The sequence below is a fragment of the Neophocaena asiaeorientalis genome, unplaced genomic scaffold, assembly GCF_003031525.2.
Source record: "Neophocaena asiaeorientalis asiaeorientalis breed wild unplaced genomic scaffold, Neophocaena_asiaeorientalis_V1.1 scaffold501, whole genome shotgun sequence".
Taxonomy (NCBI): Eukaryota; Metazoa; Chordata; class Mammalia; order Artiodactyla; family Phocoenidae; genus Neophocaena; species Neophocaena asiaeorientalis.
The window spans coordinates 1,110,636-1,133,567 of record NW_020172678.1 but is presented as its reverse complement, the minus strand read 5'-3'; the positions used below and the strand labels follow the sequence as shown (position 1 = coordinate 1,133,567).

The 22,932-nt window shown below is 39.6% G+C and overlaps 1 protein-coding gene across 6 annotated transcripts in view; it reads left to right on the top strand.

The window, feature by feature from the left end:
* The window catches only part of ASCC1 (activating signal cointegrator 1 complex subunit 1), a 92,907-nt gene that overhangs the window by 51,407 nt on the left and 18,568 nt on the right, over nucleotides 1-22,932 (top strand). For 4 of the 6 annotated variants that reach the window (XM_024739772.1, XM_024739770.1, XM_024739769.1 and 1 more), the window contains exons 8-9: nucleotides 2,774-2,898; nucleotides 8,845-8,930. In XM_024739772.1, the coding sequence (XP_024595540.1) occupies nucleotides 2,774-2,898; nucleotides 8,845-8,930 (211 nt within the window). Of the gene's footprint in view, nucleotides 1-2,773; nucleotides 2,899-8,844; nucleotides 8,931-16,815; nucleotides 17,037-22,932 lie in introns of those variants that run through there. The other 2 variants (XM_024739771.1, XM_024739773.1) reach the window with 2 other exon arrangements.

The window sequence follows — 22,932 nt, the reverse complement described above, 5'->3', positions numbered from 1 at the left end:
TAAAAGCATCTGTCCCATGCTTTTAACTACTTTTTTTGCACTGATAACTCCCAGATCTGTGTCTTTTGCCCAGATTTTTCTCTTGAGCTTCAGGCTTGTTATTTCCATCTGTCTCCTGGACATGTCGCACTTGAAATCTGGTGCCACACATGAAAAAGTATACACACTATTAACCCTCTCCACCACTCCCCACCTTGGTCAGTGACCCATCTGCTCATTTAAGGTGAACTCGTGGGAGTAGCTCTCAGCTGCTTCCTCTGCTATAACACTGTCGTATCTGAGGGCCCCAACTTCTCTCTCACAAGCTCTTTTGAATCCATTCCCTTGTCTCGGTTCTCACTGCCCCTGTCATAGTTTAGATCTTCATCCCTTTCTACTTTATAGCATGGTCCTTAAAATTTGTCCTCTGAAGCCAGACTTCATGGGTTCTCATTTTGGATCTATCACTTATTAGTTGTGTGACTTTAGTCAAGTTTTATAACTTCTCTGTGCCTCAGTTTCCTCATTGGTAAGGTAGGGATAATAATTTATCGTGAGGATTAAATGATTTAACAGATACAAAGTGCTTAGAATAGTGTGTGACACATCGTGTTTGTTATTATTTCTACTATTAGTACTTTTAGTACCACATAACTGACCTCAGTACCGCTGGTCTCTTTCCCCTTCTAAAGCATTTTCCACTGGCCACACAGTCAGCTTCACAAATGGGTAGCTGACCACATCATTCCCTTTTAAAAGATTTCCATGGCTTCCCATGGTCTGATCATTTTAGTCCCAGCCCTGTGTTGTTTCTGGAGGTCAATGGTGAGGGTATGGGTATTTATTTTATTATGATTAATTATAGCTTACTTGCTACTTCCTTGGTGGTCCAGTGGTGAAGACTCCATGCTTCTACTACAGGGGGCACGGGATCGATCCCTGGTCAGGGAATGAAGATCCCACATGCCATGTGGCCAAAAAATAAAACAATTATAGCTTACTCATGTTTAAATATTCTTTGGTCAGTAGACAAAATAAAAACAATTAAGATAGAGAAGTTAGAATTATAAGAAGATTAATTTGGAACTTTGGAGCCTGAAAAACATGAAAGGGAAAAGAATCCTTTGTGCTTCTCACTCAATCTCTAGGGGAAGATAACTCCCTCTTGCTGCAGCGTATGAGTGCAAGCGGAAAAGGGTTGTTTTGCCCATGTCTAAATGGGTGAAAGATAACTGGGGGGTAGGGGTACCAGAGGCTGCTCTATCCGTGTGGAGACAGGCATTGAGCAACTCAGCTGCTGCAACCAGAGAGACTGCCCTGTGGCCTCAGGAAAACTCCCACAAATGGGCCACGCAAGGTGGGTTTGGCACACATCTCACATAAAACAGACCCATCCAGCGCTGCTCAAGGAGAAGCTGCTCACTGGGCTACAGTGTTTTACCGCAAGCCATGGCCCAAGAAGCAGTGGAAGATTCACAAACTCTGCAGATATCTCAGGGCCACTTGCATCTGGGAAAAGAAATGGTATGTGGCACAAAGAGTATTACTAGTATGTACATCTAAAATGTAAAATCTTAAAAAATGTGAAATCTATTGTTCATTAGTACACTGGCAACGAATGAAAGATTTTGAGGTGGGGAGGTCAATTAGCATGCAGCACAAATCTCAAAAAAAGCCAAGGGAAAGGTTGAAAGGAACAGGCTGCTCCCTGCGCTCATCAGGTGCACTGCTCTGTCATTTGATGCAGACCTCCACATCAGCACCCATGTTCAGTGAGAACTTCAGGCTCAGGTTGGACATCTGGTCACACTATGTAAAAGCCACAGGCTGAATTTCACCATCAGATGAGTGAGTGGTCACAGAAGATGGCTGCTTTCTGAGGCCTAGGGCCAAGATTTGCTCCACCACATCCTCGATGGGATAATGACCCCCTCTCAGTGGCGCAACTGGCAAAGTTCTTCAGAATTGAAGGGGAGATAAAGAGTTTTTCAGACAAACAAAAACTGAAGGAGTTCATTGCCACTAGACCAGCCTTACAAGAAATGTTAAAGAGAGTTCTTTAAGCTGTTGATCAAAACACCTGAACAGAGTGAAAACTTCCTGTGCAAGAATTGTTTCTGGTGGAGGTATTGGAATGAACAGCCATCATCAAGATAGAACTCACCCGCTGCAGAACCGTTAGTGCTTAGAGCCAGCTGGAGTCCATTCGGAGACATCAGTTATGTGGCCTGTGGATTTTCCTATAGTTATCTTCATTGGTACTACACTTCTGCCTTAGTGAACACTGATGTAGTGGCCAGGGCTGCTGGGATTTTCACAGTGCCTGCTCCTTCCCAGTGAGCAAATGTCTGAGAGTCATGCCAGACCTCATTTGATCCTGGCAGAAACACATCAACCACAGTAGCTTTTGGTTCTGTGACTGGATGAACCAATAAAGCACCTTCTTTTAGACAGCTCTCTGCTGAGCCTGGCTTCTTGTGTAAGATTTCCAAGATCATAAACTTCCATCTTCCTTCAAAGCCATGCTTAAACCTCCTGTGAAAACCTGGCCCCTCCAAGTATAGTTGATCACTCCCTTACACTCACCATGATGCTGTGCAGTTGTTTCCAGGTGTCTTGTTCACACAAAGCTGTGTGCTTCATGATGGTGGGGACTGCAGCCTTATTTACTTCCTCTTCTTTTGAGGGCCTTGTACGGTGACTGGCTCAGAGTAGATGCTTCATAAATGTGAATTAGTAATCAGGGTTCAGGAGTTTACTGAGATTTCTGTACTTCTTTCTTCAATTTCTCCAGGCTGCAGGAATTGGTTGATCGAGTACTGGAACGTTTTCAGGCATCTGGACTAATAGTGAAAGAGTGGAATAGTGTGAAACTCCATGCTACAGTCATGAATACTCTATTCAGGAAAGACCCCAATGGTAAGTGCTTCATAGAACCACAGCACAGTTTGTGATCAACAAGGCCTAATGATGTCCCTGGGGTTTGAAGAGAATGGGCTATCAAAGAATCTCTGCTGGGCTTCCCTGGTGGCGCAGTGGTTGAGAGTCCGCCTGCCGATGCAGGGGACACGAGTTCGTGCCCCGGTCCGGGAAGATCCCACATGCCGCGTAGCGGCTAGGCCCGTGCGCCATGGCCTCTGAGCCTGCGGGAGAGGGAGAGGCCACAACAGTGAGAGGTCCGCGTACTGCAAAAAAAAAAAAAAAAAAAGAATCTCTGCTACATCTTCTGTTTTAGATCCATTAGCTTGTTTTGATGAGCCCAGTGGAAGGGGGCAGGGACATATCTAGCATGGGACTGTAGCATTCCAAATCTTTTATTTCTGTCGCACATAGGGTTGCCAGATATAGCAAATAAACATACAGGATGCCCAAGTAAATTTCAGGTGGAAAATGAATAATTGTTTTAGTGTAGGTATGTCCCATGAAATACATGGCAGCTTTTTCTTTTTTTTATAAAACAAGAAAGAAGATTAACTAGTAAAGGTAAATGTTAGAGCAGTGATTCTCAACTAGAGACAGTTTTACCCCCAGAGGACATTTGGATTGTCTGAAGACATTTTTGGTTGTCACAGTTAGGGGGCTGGGAGTGAGTTGCTACTGGCATCTAATGGGTAGAGGTCAGGGGTTCTGCTTAACCCTCTACAATGCACAGGACAACCCCTCATAACAAAGAATTATTCAGCCCCAAATGTCAGTAGCACCAAGGGTGAAAAACCTTGTGTTAATGTTTTTTTCCCTCATGAATCTAAACCTTCATATAAAAATGCCTGTTTTAACCCTTTATTTGCGATAATAATCTACATTTTAATAAGGATTATTTTTCTTCCCATCCTCACCCACCAAGTCAAAGCTGTCTAGCACACATTCAGCATCTATCTGATCAGGAGATACAAATTCAAGTTATGTGCAGCTTCTTCTTCAAAGACCTGTTGTTTAAAATATACCAGCACCAAAACTCCATATTCAGGTTTTATTATATTTGTTAGGACCCTGACCTTGGTTTTAGAAAGTCTACGTTGGAAGAGGACTACATCAGGACTCCATCAGAACCCATGAACTATTTATAGATTTATAGTTTAGGACAGTTTTTGTGTCCCTTTTTACCAAAGTACATCTTTTAATTTCTTCAGATATATACCAGAGAACTCAACTGTAAGTTGTTTGGTTTGGTTAGCGCCATTGTTGGACTAAGAGATATGTAGCTAATCCAATTCATAGTTCTAGTGTTAACTGTTTTATGATGCTACATTGTATTTTCTTTAAGACTTTTCTAAATAAATCAGTGTTTTACCTTTCAGAGCACTGAGATCAAAAAACATTCAAATGACTCAGTCAAAGCCTATGGACTCTGGGTAGTTAGTAGAATCCGAAGCTCTCTACTTATTCTTGTTCTGATGGAATATATTTCTTTCATTTGGATAGTGGTGTTGCAGAAGACCATTTGGAATTCCAGAAAAAAAATTTTTTATGGAATATTTGATATAAATTATAATGTAAGTTATCTAATGGGAACATTTAAAGGAGTTTGTGGTATTTATTTTGTTCTGGACAGTTTTAAAATTTTATTTATCTTAATTAATTTATTTTTGGCTGCATTGGGTCTTTGTTGCTGCGTGCAGGCTTTCTCTAGTTGTGCCGAGCGGAGGCTACTCTTCGTTGCAGTGCACGGGCTCTAGGCACACGGGCTTCAGTAGTCGTGGCACGCGGGCTCAGTGGTTGTGGCACACGGGCTTAGTTGCTCCACAGCATGTGGGGTCTTCCCGGACCAGAACTTGAACCCGTGTCCCCTGCATTGGCAGGTGGATTCTTAACCACTGCGCCACCAGGGGAGCCCCGGACAGTCAGTTTTAATCTTGGAAAACACTGTAGATCCCCTGAGGTGGTGTACATTTTAACATCATCATGTAAAGACAGAGGTTCAGAACTCTAATGTACACTCTAGGGACTTCCCTGGTGGTCCAGCGGTTAAGACTCTGTGCTCAATGCAGGGAGCCCGGGTTCGATCCCTGGTCAGGGAACTAGATCCTTCATGTATGCCGCAACTAAGATCCTGTGTGCTGCAACTAAGACCCGGCACAGCCAAGTTAATTAATTAATTAAAAATAAGGTACACTCTAATTCAGGGGTCCCCAACCCCCAGGGCGCAAAGCAGGAGGTGAGTGGCGGGCAAGCAAGGGAAGCTTCATCTGCCGCTCCCCATTGGTCTCATTACTGCCTGAACCATTCCCTCCACCCTGGTCTGTGGAAAAATTGTCTTCCATGAAACCAGTCCCTGGTGCCAAAGAGGTTGGGGACTGCTGCTCTAATTCATTGGTTCAGAAGTTACATTGTATCTAGCACCATCCAGTAGGACTTTCTATGATGATAGAAATATTCCATATCTGTGAAATTCAATATGGTAGCCACTATCCACATGTGGTTATTGAGTACTTGAAGATGGCTGGCTAGTGAGACTGAGAAAGTGAACTTTTAATTAATTTAAATTTAAATAAGTACTTCCCTGGAGGTCCAGTGGTTAAGACTTCGAGCTCACAATGCAGGGGGCACAGGTTCGATCCCTGGTCAGGGAACTAAGATACTGTATGCAGCATGGCATGGCCAAAAACAAAAGAAATTTAAATAATCACATGTGGCTAGTGGCTACTGTTTTGGACAGTGCAGTATTTTATTAGACATGTGATACTATCAGTAATACATTCTGCATCTGTCCTAGTCCTTAAATCTTAGTTCAGAACTCTTACAACTATACCATACCCCATTATTAACTAACCTCTTAACATAAAAGAGTTGAATTATATAGGAATCTGTGTCTTATAAATTGTGTGGATCCAGATGTATATTCAGTTGGCACCAGAGCTTCACGAAAGAAAATGTTCTGTGTTCACAGTCTAGTTATCCTTTCCTGTTGACATATATTTTAAATATAACAGCTTTAGTGAGATGTAATTCATATACCATATAATTCACCTATTTAAAGTATAGTGAGTAATGTAACCATTACCACAGTAAATTTTAGAACATTTTCATCACCCCAAAAAGAAACTCCATAGTTATTGGCAGTGACTCCCCGTTTTCCCCTTACTCTTCAGTCCTTAGGCACCACCAGTCTAATTTTTGTCCAATGAATTTGCCTTTTTTGCATATTTCATATAAATAGAATCATGCAATGTGTGATCTTCTGTGACTGACTTCTTTCACTTAGCATAATGTTTATAAGGTTCATCCATGTTATAGCATGTATCAAATGTCATTCCTTTTTATTACCAAATAATAATCCATTGTATGGACATAACACATTTTATTTATCCATTCATCAACTGATGGACATTTCTGTTGTTTCCACTCTTTGGCTATTATGAATAATGCTGCTGTGAACATTTATGTATGTGTTTTTGTGTGGGCGTATGTTTTCATTTCTATTAGGTATATACTTAAGTGTGAAATTGCTGCATCATGATATCAGTATGTTTAACTTTCTGAGGAACTGCCAGACTGTTTTCCAGAGTGGCTGCACCATTTTACATTCCCACAAGCAGTACAGTAGTTCCCCCTTATCCGCGGGAGATACGTTCCAAGATCCCCAGTGGATGCCTGAAACTACATACCACATTCTGTATTTTTCCTATGCATACATACTTACGATAAAGTTTAATTTATAAATTAGGTGCAGTAAGAGATTAACAACTAATAATAAAATAGAAGAATTAAACGATATACTGTAATTAAAAGTATGTGAGTGCTGTCTGTCTCTCTCAAAATTTTTTATTGTACAAATGTAGTGCCTTTTCCATTTTCACTAAGCACTTACCATGCACTGTGACTGTAACTTTTGCAGTTTTTGAGGTGTGACAGCAAAACTAGTATGAATCTCTTTTTCCTTCTTCCTAATTTCACGGATAGAAGATTTGTTCTTAATGTAGATATTAGCAAACCTCAGCATATGATCTTTTTCTTTCCTTATTAAGTCAAGAACTTTCACCATTTCACTTAAAGGAAGCGCTTTATGGCTTTTCTTTGGCATATCCGAATTGCTGGCATCATTATTCTTGCCTTTGGGGCCATTATTAAGTAAAATAAGGGTGACTTGATTACAAGCACTGCAATACCTTGACAGTCAGTCGGATAACAGAGAGGGTGGGATACGCTGGACAAAGGGATGACACTTTCTGGGTGGGACAGATCACGCTACTCAGAATGGTGCACAATTCAAAACTTAGGAATTGTTTATTTCTGGAATTTTCTATTTAATATTTTTGGACCTCGGTTGACCATGGGTAACTGAAACCATGGAAAGCAAGACCATGAATAAGGGGGGACGACAGTATATGAGGGTCTCAATTTCTCTACATCTTTATCTGCACTTGTTATTACTTTTTTATTATTGCCATCATTTGGGGTGTGAAGTGGTATCTCATTGTGACTTTGATTTACATTCCCCTTATGGCTAGTGCTACTTACAGATTTTGCACCTGTCATTAAACATTTTAATCTTCAGATTTCATTACTGCTTTTTTATTGACATTTACTTAGTATGAATTTACTTTAAATTTTCACATCTCCTTTTAACAAGGAACCTATTTTTAAGTTGTGAAATATGCATGGGATTGGGATCTTGGATTAAGAGAATAGTTCTCATTGGAAAAATTGTCCTGTAGGTACCCAGGTATAATTCCAGTGGGCTAGCTAAAATATATTATGTTCATGGAGTTAGCACTTTGGATGTATTTTATCAGTTCTGACGTAGTAATCTCCATACAATAAAAGAAGCTCCATACAATAAAAGAATCTCCATACAATAAAAGAATATACTCAAAAGTAGAAATACAAATTTTTTTTTTTCTTTTGCGGTACGCGGGCCTCTCACTGCTGTGGCCTCTCCCGTTGCGGAGCACAGACTCCGGACGCGCAGGCTCAGCGGCCATGGCTCACGGGCCCAGCCGCCCCGCGGCATGTGGGATCTTCCCGGACCGGGGCACGAACCTGCGTCCCCTGCATCGGCAGGCGGACTCTCAACCACTGCGCCACCAGGGAAGCCCACAAATATTTTTGAGTGTCTGTTGATGGGCAGGAAAGGGTTGATATTTCAGAAAATATTCTGATAAATAATTTTTGAAGATGCTTTGAATTTTATATACTCTGGATTCTTCTCTGTCTTATGTTTTTCTCTTGAAAAGGCTATAGAATACATTGTTTTGCTTTTACTTGCCAGTTATCCCTTTCCTTTGATATCCTTTTTTCTGCTGCATTTGAAGGACATCTTTTGGGATAAGCAAGCTAAATTAATGCGAGGAGTTAGAATACAGCTTTGATGAGGCTAAGGTCATAGATTTGCAAATTTCTGTGTAGAATGTCAGGATACCTTTGACTGCAACTGAAGAGGTTTTTCTCATTGGGGGGAGAGTCCTTAAATCAACCCAAAGCATAGTTGCCAGCATTTTTGACTAGTTAATATGTGAACTTCTGTATATTTTTATGTATTTAGAAATGCATGCAGCTTATATAAAATCTTGGGGTTTTAGACTACAAGGAACCTTTGGAAATCACCTTGTCTTAACCTCTAACTTTGTAAATGAGGAACTGAGGTCCATAGAGGAGACATAAACTGCCTAAGAATATGGTTAGTTATGTAGTTTATATACAGTGAGTACTTGGACAGTGTTCAATGAATAAATATATATCAGTTGATGACAGAGCTGAGACTAGATGCTGGGTCTCTTGACTCATAGCCTGATGTATTTCCCTCCATATTATGTCACTTTCCAGGTAGTACATGAAGATCTTGCTAGTTGTCCCTGTAGAAGTCCAAGAGAAAACAGATATATAACCCAAGCTTCTCTTCTAACATTGTCTTTGGAATATTTACAGCTGAAGGCAGGTACAACCTCTACACAACAGATAGCAAATATGTCTTCAAGGAAAGAGAATCATTTGATGGCCGAAACATTTTGAAGGTCAGTATGAAGCAGAGTGAATTGGAAACCTTTGGCATGTGTCCTAAAATAAGGGAGGACAATAAGTGGTTCTCCTTTTAACAGTAAAGTATATTTTTCTCATATTTCCCATGAGGATTATTGATTGAAAGGACTGTTAAAATTGTTTTTCATTGTCCTAAAAGAGAAATCTTTTTTGACTTGTTAAAAGGCTGTTGGTATCTCTTAGAGTACTTGAAACTGATGATTTAAGAAACAAGTATAGTGACTATTTGGATCCATAGGAATAAGTTGATTTTAACCTTGTGAGTCTTGCTCTGTATTTTACCTCTGGAGGACTGAGTGTGCATTTTTTTAAGTGAAAAAGAATAGTTTGTCTTGTTCTAGTAGATTTTTCTCTTCACCCACAAAGTCGCTCTCCAAAGTTCCTGTATAATCTATGTTTACTCAGGAACAGCCCATGTACTAAAAGCTCGGTGGTCCATTTCTGACTGTTGAGGATTTGCTTCTGAGCGTTAAATTAACCTATGAAATTCAAATAAAAGGGGTTCTTTAGGATTGCATTTATCTTTCTACCACAGACCACATTCTGTAACATCCACAGTTTATGCTCTCTCTATCAGGTTAACATACCATTGTGCCTCTGTGCAGAGAGAAACATAAGTTGATACCAAAAGAGAGGTTTTTGATTCTTCATTTTACTTGTTCTATAATGATGTAGGTCATACATTTTCAAGGCCATGGGTGTTTTTTGGAGCTGGGAGGGAGAGTATGTATATAATAACTTCAGAATAAGCTCTAGCTTTAAAAATGTTTTTTCTTTTTCCTTCCTTCCTTCCTCCATTCCCTTATCTTATCACTTGACAGTTTTGTTGCCCAATGCCTAATATGACCTCATTGCGTATAATTAATGACATCACTCTTCAGCAGCTGCAAGCTCCTCACTGCGAGCCCAACAGAGCAATGACAGCATTCACTTAGGCAGGCATTCCTGCCTTGTGGGGAAGGGGCTTTGCAGGGCTTTGTGGATTCCTTCTTTTACTTGATACCTTTTCTCTCTTTGAGTAATTTTCTTGTCTTCAAAGTAGCTATTGTAGATTTGGTTTGAGTGGCAAGCTGCTAATGAATTCAGTTGCAGTTTACTTATTTTCCCAGGCCACAGCTTCATTGTATGAATCTTTCTCCTCCTCTAGCTCATTTCCTGGGGCTTTTTAAATAATAGCATTAATTACTTTACTTTTTTGTTATTGTTAATTTGATTAAGAAAAAAACTAGACGGATGGGGAAAGAAATCTGTTGGAATGACTCAAGCCAACTTGGTTCCTTTGAAATTAGAATTAAAGCCCAAAAGGTATGTTGATGCAAGTGGAGTGTGAGGTGCTTTAACATCTGTAAGAGGGAGGTAACAGCAGGGAGCCTGAGAAGTTGCTGTATGAACAGTATGGATCTCTCATTGAATATTTAATTTCTCTCATTCTGGAAAGTCAGTTTTCCATTTAAAGATGCTTGGCTTGGAAATCTTCCTAACCCACCCCAGTGATGACACGGCTGTAGCTCCCTCTAGTGTTGACAAAAGCTTGCTATAGTAGTTGTACCCTTACTGTTAAGGCCTAATTGGAATTTTAGAGCTGGGCCCAGCTAGGTACTTGGAAACTATTTAATCCAGTTCCTCATTTTACTCTCTAAGGGTGTGAGATCCAATATGGTTAAAATGTTTTGCCAAAGGTTAACGCTAGATAGTAGCAGAGTCTGAATCAGAACAAAAAGATCCAAAGCTCACAAGTTAGCAATGTCTCTACTCTCTTCCATAAAGATGCTCAGTGTTTAGGTAGAAATCAGTAGATTGAAACTGGGCCTATCTGAATTGTGAAAATATCTGACTAGACATAAATGTTGAGGCAATGGGTGTGCCAGTTAGTCTAAAACTGGCTAATTAAGAATTAGACTTTTGAGTTGAATATAATACTAACACCAACAGAAATACTTATTGACTGTATACCATCTGTCAGACTATGTGCCCTATAGATAAAAGTCATTATGATACAGTCCTTACCTTCCACGAGCTTCCTGTCTTTGAGAGATACAGCTGGTTAATAGGTAATTACCATATAAAATGATGGGGACAAATTATGAAATGGAGGGGAAGTACCTTTGAGCACAGGTAGTTGTAAAAAAGTATCTTTTGATAGAATTTCCAATATATTACTTTTTTTTGTAAACTTATTTATTTATTTTTGGCTGCATTGGGTTTCATTGTGGTGCATGGGCTTCTCATTGCAGTGGCCTCTCTTTTTGTGCAGCACGGGCTCTAGGCGTGTGGGCTTCAGTAGTTGTGACACGTGGGCTCTAGAGCACAGCCTCAGTAGTCGTGGCACACAGGCTTAGTTGCTCTGCAGCATGTGGGATCTTCCCAGACCAGGGCTCAAACCCGTGTCCCCTGCATTGGCAGGTAGATTCTTAACCACTGTGCCACCAGGGAAGTCCCCCCAGTATATTACTTTTTAATCATTAGTTCCAGAAAATATAATCTTTCACTTACATTTAATCAAAGGAATTAACTTTTCTTTGAGAATAAAGATAAAATGTGGCATCCAACAACTAGCCCCCCAAACACACAAGCAGTAATAACTGTATTTATGAAGTAGCTATAGCAGCCCACTTTTTGGAATTACAAGACAAGTCTTTCTCAACTAGAACATTAGAACCCATGGCCCCTGAATCCCTTGCAAAAAAAAAATTTTTTAAACTGATGGATTATACATAGTTTTTGTACCAGATATAATTATTATGTTTAGAAAGGGAAAAAAATCACTTCATTAACAAGGTAGGAACTGACTTGGAATAAACAGAAAGGTTAACTGCATATGTGTACAGCATATTAACAGCTACATAGGTCAAGGATCAGGAATGCTGGTGATGGGAAGCAGCCTTGGAAAAAAATCAACTTCATCTGCTATTCAAAGAGAAACAAAACGAGAATGCAAGTCATTGCTCATTGCTGTAAGAATTTAATGAGTAACAGCCAATTGCTATTCTACTCCATGAAGAGAATTGGTCCTTTTGGCTTGGTGTAGTATTATGTGTTTCGGATGCCTTAATAAGAAAAAAAAACTCCGACTCTTGGAGGTAGAAGCCACATTTTTCTTTTGTATAGCTCTTTTGAGAGTTGTTGCAGCTATTATAGACTAGTATCTGGTTATCCCTAGTTAAAATAAGAATTTTCTTACCCTAAGAAAGACTTTGAAAGAAGAACTGACAACTAAAGAATCATTCCGCGTGTTTTTCAAACCAGAAAAGGAATGTATTTAGTAGTAACATTTTTTTATGGAAGACTGACAGATAGCTCTGAAAGGAGGATATACAAGTGAAGAAGACCTAGGCCAAATTAATAGGATAGTGTCCTGCATCTAACAGATAGGAGCAAAGATGTAGTTTGTTTGTCTATAATGCAGTGATAAACTTGTAAATGGAGAACTCATGCTGATCTAAAGATGTAATGCAGGAAATAACTGCTCCTTCGCTAGCTAAAAGTAGAATGGTCATTAGCTGCCAGTTTCTGGAGAGAGAAGTGGTCTTAATGGCAGTCTGTTTGGGGGACTTATGAAATGGTCTTATGCAATCGAATCAGTATTCCAAGACTGTGCTCTCAGCAGATTGAATAGGGGTCCAGTAGTAACTGTTTAAAAGCATAGCTTCTAACTGCAAAGTGAAGAGGAGACATTAGAGCCCTAGGTTGTACTCACCAGAGATGATTTGGTATAAATAAAGGCACAATAATATATTTGGGAAGGAATAGACAGTACTATGGGTCCAAAATCAAAGGACACTGTGAAAGTGCCATTTCTTTAGATACTTAAAAGTCCTGGAACAAAGTGATGCTGGGAAGTCATGGACATATATACACTACCAAATGTAAAATAGATAGCTAGTGGAAAGCAGTCACATAGCACTGGGAGATCATCTCGGTGCTTTGTGACCACCTAGAGGGGTGGGATAAGGAGGGTGGGGGGGAGACGCAAGAGGGAGGGAATATGGGGATATATGTATATGCATAGCTGATTCACTTTGTTACACAGTAGAAATTAACACAACATTGTAAAGCAATTATACTGCAATAAAGATGCTAAAAAAAATCCTGGAACATATAAAGCAAGTAAAAAAAGAGATGAATTTTTTTTTATATATAAGAATATTTAAATTTAGAGAAAGAGGGAATTGGCAGTATTTAACTATATTAATATTTAATAGTACTTTATCTGAAAATATGTTTTAAATCTAGCTAGGTACATTGAGACTTTTCTTGAAAGATGTAAATGAGAGTAACTCAAGTATTTCATTCATTTTTGCTTTGCTCCATTGCTGCCTCTTAAAGTTCTTTAAAAGGACAGTTAGAATGAATGCATTTAAATGAGAGCTTTATTTAGTTTTCTTTACTTAGAGAAGTTTCTATAAAGGAAGCTGTTTAAAAATACATACTATTTATTCTCTTTGGTAAAAGTTCATAAAACATATGTGGACTTTTAAACAAATAATCATAAAGTGAACACTGTAACTACTACCAAGGTCAAAAAGCAGAATGTGCCTCACATGTCCTTCCCTGGCCAACTCTGTGGTCTATTTGTCCTAAGGTAACAAAGGCACAATTAAGTTCTTAAATACTCTTAGTGAAGAGGCTTGTTTTCAATGATTACTTGTTTCAGAGTATTAGAAGAATATTGAAAAGATGAATTTATTTTTTCAAGGGAAGAGAGATTAGATTGAGAACTCGGTAGTAATTTTTAAAAAAAAGATATTAATGACTACAGAGGAAGACTAGCATTTAGAAAGTATATTATTTCTAAGGAAGAAAATATTGTGTTTTTTATTATCCAATTCAGTATTAAGCCACGTTACATACTGTTCTTGAAAATTACTTCTTAGTCACATGGCTCTTCTTTAGAATTTTTTTTTTCAAAACTCACCTTTCGCAGAAAGCCTTTCCTTGAAAAATCTATCACTAAATGTTCCATTGCACTATTATATCACTATGAATAACAGCAAATTGAATGTAGAAAAAAGTTGCTATGTCTCATTACCACCGTAGCTATGGTGTCATTTTTACTACCTGATATTTCTATGACTTGAAATTTTTTTTTTTTTGGCCGCATTGCATGGCTTGCGGGATCTTAGTTCCCTGATCAGGGGATTGAACCTGGGCCCCAGCAGTGAAAGTGCCGAGTCCCAACCACTGGACTGCCAGGGAATTCCTGAAATTTTAATTTAAGTAAAATCACTAAGCAGGTGTCACTTTCTATTTAAGCTATTTATGCTTATACACTGTTGACATTTATTAACTTCACTTGGGCATACTAATATTTTGTAAGAGCTTTTATCCACAGCATTGGAAGCAATCACATCATTCTTGACAATCATGTAAAATAGGCAGCTTGTTAGAGGAGCAAATGTACAACTTTCTAGAGAATTTCACTTGGAAAATAAAAGCAAGATGTTGTGGAAAAGGCTTCTGTGAGAAGAGAGTTCATAGAAATAACATATATACTCACATATGTATATATTAATTAAGGATTGGAAGATAAAGCTAAGGAAATCTCTGGCAAAGTGGAGAGATAGAAAATATGAGGGGAAAATCTGACAAAGAGGATCCTCAGGCAGTGCAAAAATTAACTGTTAGGGTTCTAAAAGGAGAAAACAGACCTTGGAGTCTTGAACTTGGATGAAAGAGCCTCTGGACTGGTAGTGTTCCCAGGTACTTGGCAATAGTAAAGAAAAATCCTTTCTGGAAGAAAGTTCTATCACCCTCTGCCTAAAAGTATTCTTCCAAGGAACTTTTGCCCCCAAAACAGCCAATACACAAAGATAACTAGGCATATGAGGAAACCACTCACCATAAGCAAACAGACATCCAGAACTCATAAAGACATGAAATACTAGAATTATCAGACTTAGGCTAAAACAACTTTTTTATCAGGTAATTGGGAACTATTGCAAAGAAAAAGTGATGTAGCAGTTTTGAAAAGAACCAAGTAGAAATGCTAGAACTGTAAAAATGCAATAACTGAACTTAAGAGCTCAGTGGATGGGGTTTAGCAGGAAGTTAGCAAATTAGATAGAGCTGCAGAGGGAAGTAGTGAAGTGGAAATTGTCACAAGAAATTATCCAGCATGTTGCATGGGCAGAGGGGGAAGGTAAAAATTACAGATGAGAGAAAAAGAGACATATAGGATAGAGTGAGAAGATCTAATATACATTTAATTGGAGTCCCAGAAGGAGAGGAAAGAGAGAATGGGCCAGAGCTGATGAAAGACATCAACCTACAGATTAAAGAAGCCAAATGAATTCCAAACAGTTATGTTGAGTGAGCCTATATTGCACTTTTCTTTCCTACAACTTGTGAGTGAATCATGGACGACATGAACTAAACTACTTTAAAAAGGCCCCAGCAGTTTTTAAAATGAATGTCTAGAGTTTGTTGGCAGTATCCACATTACAAAGAACAAAACACAGGAAATCAGTGAAAGAATGCTTTTCTTAACGTAGGTTATAAAAAAAAAAGAAAGAAGGGAAAAAGGTATCCAGGAATTCTCTTTACTATTTTTGTAACTCTTCTGAAAGACTGAAACTACATCATTGTAAAAAATTACAAAAAATAAAAAATAAAAGAAGATGGAAGACAGACATGCTCTTGGGAGGGGAATAGGACACTAACCATTTGTTATGGTTGTAGTTTTTTTTTTTAATAACCATCTTCCAGAAAAGTTTGTTGAAGTCTTGCCTATGTTTTGTTCCAGCGTTTAGGATAGATGTAACTTCTGTTAATTCCTGATCTTACTACAAAATTTGGCCCATTTGATTTCAAGGGGTATAAGAATTTAAGGTAAGGAACAACTTCCTGATTAGGATGTTTCATATTGAGCAAGCTACTAATAAGGTAGCTGCATCTTTCACTAGAATGTTTTTTGTTTTGTTTTATTTAAGAAAATAGAGTCCATTTCTCTTTAAAGCCATTCCTCCCACCAACATCCTTTTCAAACTATTCCATTTAATTCCATGAAACCTATCTGTCAGCTCTGTCATTACACTGAAACCGCACTGTAAAAAGGCACCAGTAGCCCCCTTTTGTCCAGTGCCTTAACCTACTTTAATTTTTTCCCAGTAACCACATTGAGAGTTTTAAGCCCTTTTCTCTTTCAAATGTTCTCTTCTCTTGGCTTCAGTGGCAGTTTTTTCCTTTTTCTGGTTCTACTTTTTTTTTAATTCACTGCCTTGTATGACTACTTCCTAAAGTTTTGTCCTTATCTCTCTATTTTTCTTTTACTGCAATCTTGTTCTATCCAAATCCTACTCATTCTTCAAAGTCCAGTACAGGTGTTACCTCCTCCATAATGGTAAGGACCATCCCAGTCTATGGCATGCTTTCACCTCTCAGTGCCTTCCCTCCTCTCCTTACTTTGTGCAGACACCATTCACATGCCTCTCAGCGCTTAGCAATGTCTTTTGTGCCTGGCAAGCATTCAGGCAGCTTTTTCTGGATTGGCTAACTAAAACTTTTTTCCGTAGAAATCAGAAATCTATAAATTTCCATAGAATCTTCCTTTGGCAGAAGAAAAGAAAAAGAGTTTGATTGACAAAGGGGATATATTTTGCCCCTTACTTGAAATTGTAACTCTCAGAACAGGGTCCTGTAAGCTATGGTCTAAGGACCAAATTTGGCCTGTCCCCTGTTTTGTATGGCCCTCAAACTACGAATGGTGTTTATATTTTTTTAATGGTTGAAAAAAATTAAAAGAAGAATAATTTATGACATGTAAAAATTATATGCAATTCAAATATCAGGGTCTCTAAATAAAATTTTATTGGAACACAGTTGTCCTCATTTGTTTATGCACTGATTGCTTTTGTGCCACAGTACCAAAGTTAAGTAGTTGTGACGAACAACGTATGACCACCTGACCCTTTATGGAAAATGTTTGCTGACCACTGTCTTAAAGGTTAGTGTTTAGTTCAATTTTTTAATTTTACCCAGTGCCCTTTCTGCTTTATGATTAGATATGATGCTTGTATTTAATAGACCTTCAAGATATTTATGTCATAAATATTTAGTTAGCAGCAGTCAGTCCTATTGAATTTTCATTTACTTAACTCTTTTCTAGCAAATGTTTCTTTTTAAAAATTAGTTTACTAAATTCAAGAAAAGAGAGCCCCAAGTCAAATAAACCTGTAACTCATACTCACAACCCTCCATTAATAAGTGAAGTTCATTTTTCAGTTAAATTTGACTGCAACTTTATTACTTCACATCAGCAAGGTTCAGCTGATAGGAATAATAATGAGCTTGAATTTACATTTAAATTCCTTTTATTTCAAAATACATCCAAAAATAATTTTGTTTCTCTGTGGTGTGCACTAATTAACTTTAAACATGAACAGTGATTTATTTTGCATTTTCATTTATGCCTTATTACCGAATGTATTAATAAAAAGTATTGAATGAAAACTAAAGACCAGTGAACTTGTAAGTAAACCTGTGTTAATTTTAAAATTAGCATGAATAGGGCTTCCCTGGTGGTGCAGTGGTTAAGAATCCGCCTGCCAATGCAAGGGACACGGGTTCAAGCCCTGGTCCTGAAAGATCCCACATGCTGTGGAGCAGCTAAGCCTGTGCACCACAACTACTGAGCCTGTGCTCTAGAGCCCGCGAGTCACAATTACTGAAGCCCACGTGCCTGGAGCCCGTGCTCTGCAACAAGAGAAGCTGTAGCAATGAGAAGCCCATGCACCTCAACGAAGAGTAGCCCCTGCTTGCCACAACTAGAGAAAGCCCGTGTGCAGCAGCGAAGACCCAATGCAGCCAAAGATAAATAAAAATAAATAAAATTTAAAATAAATAAATAAAATTAGCATGAGTAGCAGAAAAATGTGGCATTTAGAAAGGAACCTGTGACAAGACATCTTGCCAAAATACGGCCCACTCTTGCTTTGCTCTGTTAGTGATAAAATATGGCTCTGTCTCCATTCTTTTTTTTTTTTTCCCATGGGTTTAGAATGCAAGTTTTATATTTGAATCCCCATTGAAATAAATATGTTAATCTTAGAAAAGTATTTAGTTATATGCCAATAAAATTATCCCTAGAGCCCCCAGTGATAGTCATGCCCCATTCTGGAAAACACTACCATAGGGAATTACTGGAGGTATCCTGGGGAGGTAGGATGAAGCCACTGTTTGTTGAGCAAAGGTCATCTGTGTCCCAAGTAAGCTGCTTGCTGCTGTTCATAATTCTCTGAACCCCAGACCTACCAGCATATTGGATATTATCTTTCCTGGCTGGCAACACTTTGCTGGCTCCCTGTTCTCTTCTAGATAGAAGAGTAAATGCCTTAACATAACCTACAAGGTCTTGGGGATACTGGGATAGGCCTACCGTGGCCCCATCAGGCTGGTGAAGAGAGGGGGACAGGAGACAGGGAGGATCTCCTTGAGGAAGTGACATTTGAGCTGAAGTCTACCGACTTACGGGAGAGAACTAGGTGATGGTGGCGAAGAGCTTTTTTAGGTAGAAGGAACAGCATGTGCAAATTTCCTGAGGCAGGAAGGAACAATGTGCATGTGAGCACCTGAAAGAGGCACTAGAGGAAGAGTCAGGGAGAGGAGTTTGCAGGGGCCAGACCCTGCCTGCAGTCCCTGGAGGCATCACAAGCATTGTGATCTTAATGCTGTGCCTTATGAGGAGCCATTTAGAGCTTCAAGAACGGTGACTTCAGTTACTTGAATAACAAATACTTTTTTTTTTTTTTCTCTTGCGCTACGCGGGCCTCTCACTGCTGTGGCCTCTCCCGCTGAGGGGCACAGGCTCCGGACGCGCAGGCTCATCGGCCATGGCTCACGGGCCCAGCCGCTCCGCGGCACATGGGATCCTCCCAGACCGGGGCACGAACTCGCGTCCCCTGCATCGGCAGGCAGACTCTCAACCACTGCACCACCAGGGAAGCCCCAACAAATATTTTTTTTTTTCTGGTACGCGGGCCTCTCACTGTTGTGGCCTCTCCCGTTGCGGAGGACAGACTCTGGACGCCATGGCTCACGGGCCTAGCCGCCCCACGGCATGTGGGATCTTCCTGGACCGGGGCACGAACCCGTGTCCCCTGCATCGGCAGGCGGACTCTCAACCACTGCGCCACCAGGGAAGCCCCCAACAAATACTTTTTGAACAGCTACTTCAGGGGGAGCACTGGGGATTTTAATAGAACAAGACTCTCATGGTCCCTGCCATCAGGAAACTTACATTCTTTTAAAGACAAAAGTTATACATATGCATGGTTTAAAGAAATAACAAGTATTAATAAGGTTTTCTATGAAAACAGAAGGCAGTCCAGTACATTTTCCCCCTTTTCCACTTTCACAGTCTGCCTCCATTCTTGATGATTACAAAACAAAACTTGAGCAAATGGGAGATGCAGGAAATCATTAGGGGCTTTTCATATTTTGCTAGTAATAGAAATAACATATTAAATGTTAAAAATCTGAAAGACTTCTGACAGGTGATTGAGCAATTTCTTAGAGCATCAGATATATAAGGAAAAGTGCAGTTTGAAATGCTTCAGTTTGGTTTGGTACTATCTTGTTTTAGATTATTGGGTTGGGGGCAGGGGAAGATTCACATCCAAGCAGTATTTCACCAAAACTTATCCTCTGAATTTGTTTTATGTGTCACTTTGCCTGGAAAGTGAAATCTTAAAACACTGATGAGAGCAACTAAAGATATGACTGTCAGTGAGGCACAACCATCGTTAAAATGAAACTGGAAAATGAGCAGTTGGCTGATTTTTGACAGAGCCAACATCTGTTCTAGACAGATGCACCCTCCCTGGTCTGTTGCTCTGTTCATACAAGATGTTTTTTTTTCTCCCTTCACTCTCTTTTGAATTTATGTTTATTGGTTATTCATCTTTGCAGTGGTACTGGGATACTTCATGCCTTGTCTTTGCTCAGGCAGGGAATGATGGGTTTGGAAAGTCTAACCTAACACAAAGACAAGAAATAGGCAAAGACAATAAGAGTAAAAAAGAATTATGAGTTTAAAATTACTTTTCTTAAAATCATTTCTGGTTTTTATCAGGATGAAAAGTATTTTATTGAATACCTGCTGAAGATAAAACACTAAGCTATGTGCTTGGTGCATTTGTGGGGGATGGGGATAAATATTCGATTGTTTGGTCCCTCTGATCCCATTCCTATGAACTCTTTTGACAAGATGCCTGTTACTATTGTGGGGAATATTTATTTCTTTTATATATTCATTTGTAGGAGTCTAGTGTATCATTTTGGGTGTAGTTCACAAGTGAAGGAAGTTGGATTATGGTTCACTTCAGTCTGTTTTTTTTTTTAAGTTGTGGTAAAATATACGTGACATAGATTTACCATTCTAACCACTTTAAGTGTATAATACAGTGTCATTAATAAGCACGTTCACATTGTTGTATAACCATCACCACCATCCATCTCCAGAACTTTTTCACCATCCCAAATTGAAACTGTGTACCCATTAAACAGTAACTCTTCATTCTCCCCTCCCCTCCGCCCTTGGCAACCATAATTCTACTTTCTGTCTCTATGAATTTGGCTCTATAGGTACCACATATAAGTGGAATTATACAGTATTTACCTTGATTCTGGCTTATTTCAGTTACATAATGTTTCCAAGTTTCATACACATTGTAGCATGTATCAGGATTTAGTTTCTTTTTAAGACTGAGTAATATTCCATTGTATGTATATATTCCATTGTGGTTTTTTAGCTACAGTGTAAACACACCAGTAACCAAATATAAATCTGCACCTAGAGATGGTGACAGGGCACTGTCTTCTTTGAGACAGCCTATTTAGAGACTAGGCCAAATGAAACCATATTAGATTAGGTGGCTTGGTGCCAGCAATGTCTAAGTGTTATTCCAAATGTTAGAGGACGTTGTGGAAAGAGAAAAGAAGTGAGAGTGAACTTCACCATGTGATGAAGCTGTGACAATTTCTTAAGAAATCATGTCCTCTTTCCCATATCTCAATGGTGAAACAGTTTTAGAACTAATGCTCATAGATGAACATTATTATTACAAAATAAAAGAAAAACAAGATGTAAGTAAACCAGAATTCCAGTTCAAAGTTTGCGCTCTCAGTTGTAGGTTAAAACATTGATACCAGTTTGTTAAATTGTAGAGGTCTTGCAACTCCTGTGGTGTGTGTGGGGATGATAACCCTATCCCTCTTCCAGGGCCTTTTGTCTGACATTTAGCCCACACCTTTGCAGAGGGGAAGGAGGTCATCTGGACTGGATTACAGGCAAGTAAGTAAGTGTGTGTCATAATAGATAATGTTCCAGTGGTGCTACTGAAGGCAGGTTTCCTATGGTCCTGAAAGAGGACAAAATAAATATTTCACGTCTCGTTGTCTAATAAGATGAGATGACTTAGTTGAAAATCTAAGATAACATGTGGCAACCTCTCTCTCACCTTACAAGGAAGCATTTCAAACAGCTATTTTTTGGACAGCTCTTATTTATATGTATATATGCTCTTGCCGGTGCCTGATGTTGCCAAGGGACATCTGATTTGCTCTTTAACTTTTCTTGTTGCTGTTCTGTTGGAAAAGTTGGAGTGGAGGTGGCTGCACCTGATGACCTTTCCTCTTTTCTCACTGTTCTTGTTCTGAATTTGTCACTTGGCACACTAGTCAGCCTCTTTGTGCCCTGCCTCCCTAAAGCCATTTGCCTAGCGACCCCCAGGCTGAGCAGAAATCATCTCTGCTCCTTTTTGCTGACTTGCACTTCCTGTCTCATATATAATACAGAGATCAAACACTTACCTCCTGTTGCTATTGTTTGAGGGACAATTATGAGTAATCCCTGAGGGAAGATGACCAAACTGAAAGTAAGAGTGGTAACAGATTTGAATGAGCATCAAGCAGCCTCCTTCTGAGGGAAAGAATTTATCTGCAGAAACATTATCTAGATTAGTTCTGAGAGGGCATCTGCCCCTAGGGTTGGTGGTCACAGGCTTAGGGCATTGAAGAGACCCTGCTAGCCAGCAGCCACCTGGGGCAGTTTTTCCCTGGTGAAGCAGTAATATCCATGCCTGAAGGCAGGGCTTTTTCTGGAAGAAATTTTGCAGCAAACTCAACTCCCAGCAGCCCATCTCTGATGCTAATTCTACTTGCTGCTGTGGAAACCAGCAGAGCGTGCTGCTGTGTGCTGAGATGAGGTCTGGGTTCTTCAGCCATGTCAGCACAGCCTCTTCTCTCCTGTCTCCTACTTCCACCCACATTTTTTTATTGCTACTTTTTAAAACTGAAAGACTCTGCAGGGAGGGGAAGTCCTTTGGCATTTTGAGTATTGAGGTGCTCAGCAGAACTGCCTGGCATCCTGTTTGTATATAGCAGTTTTAATTCACTCTCTAATAGGTCATTTGACCTTACCAGCAGAGCCTTAAACTTGATAATCCTCACGTCAGCAGTGAGGCTCAGGGCAAACATCCAAAAGTGCAACCCTGCGTGATTGTTTGAAGGAGGTGTTAAAGCCTTCATTCCCTGGCTGTTTGGCTTCTGCCTGGCGCCTCTTCAGGTCGGGCCTATAACATTCCTTGTGCTCTCTGCAGCTGAGAGAGGCAGGTGGTTTGGGAGAGCAGAATCAAAGAGGGAAGTTCACGTTCCCATTCTGTGTGAGCAGCTTGATAATGTTCCTGTGCCACTGCAGTCAGTGGGGAGACTTGGGCTCTGGTGACATGCAAGCTTTTTGGTACTGTTTTAATGGAGATGCCCAAAGCAGGAGTGATGTGCTGATAGGTTGAAAAATCATAGCTGATACACTGATTACATTCTTCTTGCTCTTTCCTTTTAGAGGTAATTGATGATAAGAATTACTCCTCCCACAGACTGGCCTTGACTTGCTCCCTTGATCTGAGGTGCCCTCGGCCTTTTGGAAGTACATTATGTCCTATTTTTATTGGCTATTATTAGCTATCATTATTGGCTCTCTCA